The 7,903-nt window shown below is 41.9% G+C and overlaps 1 protein-coding gene across 2 annotated transcripts in view; it reads right to left on the bottom strand.

Moving 5' to 3' along the window:
• FAR2 (fatty acyl-CoA reductase 2) overlaps nucleotides 1–7,903 on the bottom strand; it is a 316,414-nt gene that overhangs the window by 58,735 nt on the left and 249,776 nt on the right. For both annotated transcript variants that reach the window (XM_019515991.1, XM_019515992.1), the window contains exon 3: nucleotides 2,245–2,420. In XM_019515991.1, coding sequence (XP_019371536.1) covers nucleotides 2,245–2,420 — 176 coding nt within the window. The remainder of the gene's footprint in view (nucleotides 1–2,244; nucleotides 2,421–7,903) is intronic.

Genomic DNA, 7,903 nt, shown 5'->3' with positions numbered 1-7,903 from the left:
AAAAAAAAGACATATTTCACTTTTACAGTGTCAGTGGGAAGTTTCCCTCAGTAAGCCATGGGACAATTAACTACAAACAGAAGTAACTAGTGAGAAAAATCTCATGACTGTGAAATAGATGCAATGAATGTAATGCCTCAGACAGATGGATCTAGTAATCATCATTAATGAATTGTAATCTCTTTTGGGGCCTGGATTTATAATTACAACCCCATGTTGATTAAAACAAAGCTCAAATGCTTGAATAAAAACTAAAACTTCAGCGGGTTAGGAACTGTTTCTTTAATATGTAGCAAAAAACCCACCATTTGCTTCTCAAGGGAGTCCTCTAGGAAACAAAGTTTGTTTTTAAAATGCCTTGTTATAACGAACACAATATTTTAATCCTGGGTGAATATTTTAAAATTCCTTATCTCTTTGTAATATGATGCTTACAATACTCTGCTTCAAAAATGTAATTTCCCCCTTGAGTTACTTTCAGTGAAAAGGAAGCATCAATAACACTAGCTTTATAGTAAGGTACAGCAGACTCATTTCAACCTTCCTCTACCTAGCCCTGTCAAAGCATTGTCTCCTGACCCACACCTCCCATTTCTACGGCAGTGTTGGATCCTCATGACAACTCTGCAGTCCTAACTTGGAATACAGTTGAATCTGGATTCTTCTTTGGGTTAGGCTCTTTACCCATTTCCTCTCCACCTGATGAGGATTTGCAAAATATCCAGGGGTATACAGCACCTCAGGAAACAGGTGTACAGAACTATGGAAGTATTCTACATGCTTGCTGAAGTTATTAATTCAAGGGCCTCTACTTCTCCAAAATCAGCTACATGGTGCTGTGCATGTGCTCCAGCTGATAGCAGAAGTTGTATCCTTTGAAATAAAACAACAGCAAGTAGTTGAGATTCCTTCTTAATTCAGCAATATGTTGCAAACTAAGTTGGCATCAAACCATGCCTAAGTGAAAAATTCAGATTATACTGAACTCCCTTTTGGTCCAGTCCTGAGCTCCCATGCCACTCTGCCAAGGTACATCAATCTCAGAGTGTGGGGGAAGTGTGTATGCATACATACATACACACACACAAAAGATCTCATGCACCTGATATTTAAGCAGTCACTGAAGTGAGAACTTGAAATTGTACATCCAATCCAAAATGTATTGTGTGCATTTTGAGAGGCTAAAGGAAACAGGTATGCTTAGCTTGCAGAAAAGGTGTTTAAGAGGAGACATGATAGCAGTCTTCAAATATCTGAAGGGCTTCCATAGAGAAGACTGAAAACACCTTTTCTCTCTTGCTGCTGAGAGCAGAAAGTAGACCAATGGCTTGAAGCTGCAGCAAAGTATATTTATGTAGGATATCAGGAAAAATTTTTCACTGTTAGAATGGTGAACCAATGGAATAGACTACCTAGGGAAGTTGTGATATCTCCATTACTGGAGGTGTTCAAGATGAGGCTGGACAAGCACTGGGCAGAGATGATCCAGTAGTCGCTATGCTTATGCTTTTCTATGGGTCTCTCTCCTGCTTATGGGCTTCGTTGGTTGCTACAAATAAAGGAACCAACTTTGTTCATCCCCTGTGTTTGCTACATGTGTCGGGCTTCTTTTTTCTTCTCGTTTATTTTGCCTTCCTTGGAAGCATTGGGTGTTGGCTGCAGCCAAGGCTGGAGATTTTGACTGGGGTGTGTCAATGCTTCTGCTGAGACTAAAACCTGGATGTTCCTGGCTAGAGGGTCTTGCATCTCCACTTAGGGTCAGACTGATCACCATATTTGGGGTCAGGAAGGAATTCTGCCCCATAGATTGGTGCAGACTGTGGGGTTTTTGCCTTCCTCTGTAGCAGGGAGCATGACCCTTTTCCTTGGATCTCTCAAGTTTTTTTTTAATAACCCTTGCAGCAGCAGGACACTGGCCACCAAAGTCCCCTACCTTATCTGTGACAGGTTGGGTGTCATGCCTTGTAGTTGCGTCGTGGTTGACTGTGTAGTTTTACTAACAGGTTAGACAATGGATTTGTACAGGATGGTTTGGATGGGGATGATTCTGTCTCTGGTTCGGGTTTGGACTAGATAATCTCAGAAGGTCCCTTCCAATTCTACTATTCTATAATCCTATGGAAATCTGAAGAATTTATCACTGTTATAAAAGACAGATAATAGCTGTTCTTGCATATAGTTTGCATGCCCTAGGAAGAAGCTAAATTCTGCTTATGAGAAATGAAGAGCGGAGAAGGGACATACTTTAGTGGCTCATCAAAACGAATTGTTGCTGCACAGTGGAAGACAATGTTGACTTGGGACAGGAGCTCCTCAGAGTCCTTGGGGCTGATGGCCAGATTTGGCTGGATGAGTTCTGCATTAATAGGTTTAATCTTCTCTTGGAAATTAGGATAATCTTCTCGGACTCTGTCAAAGACCTAGAAGTACAAGAACAAACAGAATGTAATGAATTAAGAGCTATTGTTATTACACCTATTGATGATACCACCATCCTGATTAGCAGCCAGTTTGCTATATTTGTATCAGTAAATGGAACTGAAATGACACAGAATGACTGATACTTCCAGAAACAGCAGTGTCATAGGATCATAACACTGGAAGGGAGCTCATGAGGTCATCTAGTCCAGCCCCCTCCTCAAGGTAGGATCATCTTTAACTAAACTGTTCCAGTCAAGTCTCTCTCTAACATGATCTTGAAAATTTTCAGGGATGGAGATTCCACAGCTTCTCTAGGCAGCCTGTGTTCCAATGCTTGACCATCTCAATCAGAAGGTTCTTCCTAATCTCCAACCTAAAATTTCCTGATGCTGTTTGAGGCCATTGCTTCTATTCCTGTTCCCTATGGCCACACAGAATAGTTTCTCTTCATTTCTTGGTAGTCATCCTTCAGGTATTTCAACAATGTTATCAAATCCCACCTCTGTCTTTTCTTCTTCAGACTAAATAACCATAGGTCTTTCACCCTTTCCTCATAAGCCATGTTTTCTATACTTCTAATCATTTTGTTGGAAGTCTCTTTATTATTGTATGTAGCAGAGAAATAATTAGAAGAAATGAACCACATTGTCTTTTTCCTTGTGGACAAGAATTTGTGGACAGGGTATTTGCTTCCATAGGAAATAATAAGGTACCTTCTTCATAGCCCATGTCTCAGGTGAGTCCACAGGAAACCTTATCCTTCTACAGGGATTGCTGTTCTCTTTATGAAAGGATGTGGGGTGAGGGTACAGTCAGGTGGGACCCATGGGAAATTCATGCTACATTAGGCTTTGATTGTTGTTATGCTGATTCAAAGGGCTTGAGGAAAAGGAGTAAAAAACATGCATTTTCTTGTCTCTGTCACTGTCTGCCTGTCCCTCTGCCTCCAGTTCATGTATACCCAGGTAACAAGGAACTATTTATATTAAATAGAGAATATCGACCGATGCTGATGAAGTGGCTGACTGTTCCATTTTGCATGGTAGAATGCCTCTTTATGTACATCTCAGGGACACACGAGGTTATAAAAATACTAATTAGTATGTATTTTTCCTACAACTTCAAAGTGTAGATGCTTTAAGTGGGACTTTAATTCGCTATGATTAATTTTAAAATAGAGGTAAAATCCTGCGGTTACCTTAAAAAAGTTGCTACTATAAAATGGCACTTTTTGTACTCCACTGTTGTGCTCCCAATGTCTTTTGAGTTATACAGGTTCTTTGACAAGTGTACAGTGATGCCGTTCCTATTCATATGACTCAGTAGTCTAGATCAGTGGTTCTCAACCCTTTCAGAGTCAGGGCTCCCCTCCACAAGTTTTTTGAATGCAGTGTCATCCCAACTGAGAACCACACTGTTGGTGCTGTCTCAACTTACCTCAGAAGTTCTCAACCAGGTGCCACTGCCACCAAAGAATACTGCCCCATATCCCCTGCACAAACAGACTGAGAAGCACTGTGGCAAGCGTGTGCTTGCCTGCCTTATCAGAGTTCTCTGATAAGCCTAAAGCAGACAGGAGAGCTACCTCATGCTGCAGCACTTTCTAGTCAAACCGTGCATAGCATCTTCCAGAAATAGAGGCACATGACACAGATGGAAACATCCATTTTGCCTCTGTTTCTGGGAAAAGTGGGGGAAAGGGGTAGACCAGGAAGAGCTGCAGCACAAGGAAGGTCTCCTACCTGCTTTAGGTATGGGCAGGTCTAGAATTTTGAAAAGGAGGGGGCAGATGGTAAGGTGCATTATCACATATAAAGCAACACATTTTTCTCTAGTTAAAACTAACTAGAATCTTTACTAATATGCTAGGGACCTACGGCTGTTATTCAGATTAAGATTGAAGCAAAAGCAAATATAACTTCATTAGAATGAGTTAAAAATAATCTGCAGGGCTGTGAAACAGAGGCTTCATTACCAGGAGCAGCTAACAGACAGCAGAATTGCAGAACTCAGAATAGCCTGATTAGAGGAACATCAAGGCCATTTAAAAAGAGAGAGAGTCCTTAACACCTGTGGAATCAAGTGTGCAGAAGGGGCCAAGTGGATTATAATGAGCCATAAATTCAAGCACCTCCCTCAGCACTGCCTGACTAGAAATGTTGCTGGCACAGCCAGGCAGCTGGTTTTAAACTTCGGGTGGAGCAGGAATCAAAAGGATTCTTCTCCCTGACCTCCCCCCCAGATCCATTCCTGGCTTTAGGGTTATCAGAGAACCTTAATGCAGGAGAGTGGGTGCATGTGTGCTGCAAACCTGTGAGTGGGGCAGTTTTACCTGGCTGCCACCACAGCAACAGCTCTTTTGTCAGGGCACCCCGAAGGGGTCTTATGGCCCCTTGGTTGAAAAGCACTGGTCTAGACTCTGTTCAGCCTTGTGCACTAGAAAAAAGGAGCCAGCTACTGAATCTATTTATTAGAGATAACATAAAGACCCAGATGACATGGCTGGACTTTGAAAACCCTACATTGGTTTTTTGGATTAGCAGTTTAATAGAATCATTTTGACTTTAAATCAGACAAACTATTCAACATATTTATCTCAGTGTTTTAAATTGTCAGCTATTGTTGTAGGATCTGAGCACCTTCTATGTCAAATCAATAACCAAGTCCTCAGAAGATGTCACAGTGTCTCTGGCACTTCTCCCTTTTCAGGTGAATTCTTCTTTTTTAGGGTAGATAAAGAATAACTAGAATAAAGAGACTGTGGAATCTCAACAGATATAATTTAGTCAGATTTCAGAGTATAGCCACACTTTATTTCACTGACATATTGCTGTCTTTTTTTTTTTTTACATGATAGGTTGCTGCTAAGTCTTATGGACAAGTGTTGCTGTGGTATCTTCCCATTATGAGAATGTCTGTTTTGATAGGCAAATAAGCCTTCAAGGGCCCCAGCTTAGGTTGAGGTGGCTCAGTTTAAGTCAACTACACCTGAATTTGGATGACCATGTGCAAGTGTTAACGATGTGCAAGGAGGAGATGTGTTGGCAGCTGGAGGCAAGTCATGGGGGTGCTGGCAGGTCCAGGGGGAAAACAGGCTTGTCAGGGCTAGGGGGTAAACAGAGCACAGGACCAAGAATGGGGCTAGGCTCTCCCAGTCCTGGGGCTGTGCTGGGGTGCTTGAGAGCATTCATTAGGTTGGGTTAATCCATTTTAAGCCAGGTTAACCCATGCTGATCTAAAGCTTAGATTGGGCACAGCATTTTGAGGGCAACCTGCGCACTGTGAACACTTGCACACCCAGACATTCAGATAGGTCTAATCTCAGTTAGGGTGATCTAAATATGACACTTGTATGTGTCCACAGTTATTACCTTACCCTGGACTGGTCTAGTGTTGAGAGAAGTGTCTTAAGTGTTTGGTTTAAAAAAAAAATCATACACTGCATATGAAAAATGACCAAAATATTAAATGGCAAGTAAAGCAAATATTTCCTCATTTGACTGAGGGATTATTATATTTCTGTTTATTTGGTCATCATATCCAAATAAGTCAACACATTCCTAATATATGATAAGTCTCTTTCCTAAAGCAGCACACTGTCTGCCTGGCTTGCTACATTTTTTTTTCTTCAATATATTCCTTTATGACCTTCGTTAATACAAAATCCCCAAATGAATTAATTGACAGGATATGTAAATGCAAAAATAAGGTTGTATTATTTCCAAATGTTACATAACTCCTAGGTACATGTTGGAAAGATTATTATAGCTAAGGAAACTAGATTTCTGTTGTAAGCCTTTTCTGAAATAGAGTCACTATCCTTTAAAAAATGTCTTATACAAAGATTCTGCCAGGAGCTAGATTTTCAAAGGCACAAAAAGTTGTAAAGTGCTCAGTTTCTACTGACTGTCAATTGAAGTGAAGACACCAAAGAGCCAGGGTAACTTTGCAAATCTCACCCTACAACTAGGAGCCTACCAGAAAACCTGCTTTTATCCATGTTATTTTATGCTAGATCATATACAGCAGGGGTGGGCAAAATGGGGCCTGTGGGTTGGATGTGGCTGCCAGGCCATTTTATCCGGCCCACGGGGCCCCTAAAAAATTAATATTTATCTGCCCCTGGCTGCCTGTCATGCGGCCCTTGATGGCTTGCCAAAAGTCTGTAAGCGGCCCTCCACCCGAAATAATTGCCCACCCCTGATATACAGGGACAAGCAAGTAAGTCCTGGTGCAACACAGAACAGAGTTGTCCCTCAGGCAAGAAAAAATACAAAATTATATTCTTGACCACCTGTGGGCTTGATCTTGAGTCTAATGCTCTACTATCCCAGCTCTTGTGGGGAATCCCAGCTGACTGGAATGGTAATACTGTACTTTACAATTGCTTTATACTCGAGTAAATGATTACACCGTCTCTGGACTAATGAAAATCATCTTCCTTCCCCCAGCCACATCAGTCATCTTTCATACAAAATGGAGTGATAACCCATAACTCTGGTGCAACTCCAATTTAGACTATTACATGCTGCCTCAGCTTCACTTGCCTTTGCAACTTAGTATTATACTCTTCAATTGCTCTCCTGACTTCTTTGCAGCATTGCCTTATGATTTGAATAGCTACTGTTTTCCACCCCAAGAGTCACTGCATTCTTGTAGGACAGGGCAATTTTTAAACGGAAGCTCATAAATCAGTATACCAATCAAAAATCCTTCTGGACCAGGGGAACTCTGTATAACCCTTCATCAGCATCAAATCATGTCAGTGGAACAGTTGTCTAATCAAAAGACTTCTGCCTCTTTTATGAAACTGGAAGGTCTGACATTTGAGACTTATCAGGAGTTTGTCTGCTTGCTGCCCATACAAGCCTCAGCTGCCCCAATAGCCTGGATGCAACTGGCTGCCAGCTCCTAGCTGTCTGACTATCCTCAACTGGCCCCATCAGACTGTTTGGCATGGCTGCTTCACATAAACAGTAGCCCTCACAGGGCTCTGTGGGCTTGCATCAACACAGGTTCCCTTCCGTCTAGTTCCAGTGCACCTAATTCCTGGTCTACTTCATGATCCCTGGCTCCCTATTTCCTCAGCAAGTACCCCTAACCATTCAGCTACTGGTGCTAAAATACAGCTGCCCCTTTCTCCCTCTGCTGCCCCCAGCACCTCTTCTGCACAGTATTGAGCACCTGCTACTCAAAGGGTTTTGCCTGTCTATATTTTTGTGAAGTGGATGCAGGTGCTTGTACATGGTCATGTAGCTACTCAGCCAGTTTGTTCAAAGGGAAATAGAATTATGTCCATTGTGTTTAGTGTAGAACCGCCATTTCCCACAATTGCATTTAGTGCTGCTGCAAATAAAAACCCAGAGTCTCATGGCCAGAAAATGAAATGCAAACTGCTACTTGCCGCTTGGGAGAATGGTGGTTTAAGTAACTTGCCCAGCATCACCTAAGAACTCTGTGGCAGACGTAGTCATATACTTCA

This window comes from Gavialis gangeticus, unplaced genomic scaffold (genome assembly GCF_001723915.1).
Source record: "Gavialis gangeticus isolate Ggan-Ray unplaced genomic scaffold, GavGan_comp1, whole genome shotgun sequence".
Taxonomy (NCBI): domain Eukaryota; kingdom Metazoa; phylum Chordata; order Crocodylia; family Gavialidae; genus Gavialis; species Gavialis gangeticus.
The sequence above is the reverse complement of the archived record's forward strand: the minus strand, read 5'-3'. Positions and strand labels throughout refer to the sequence as shown.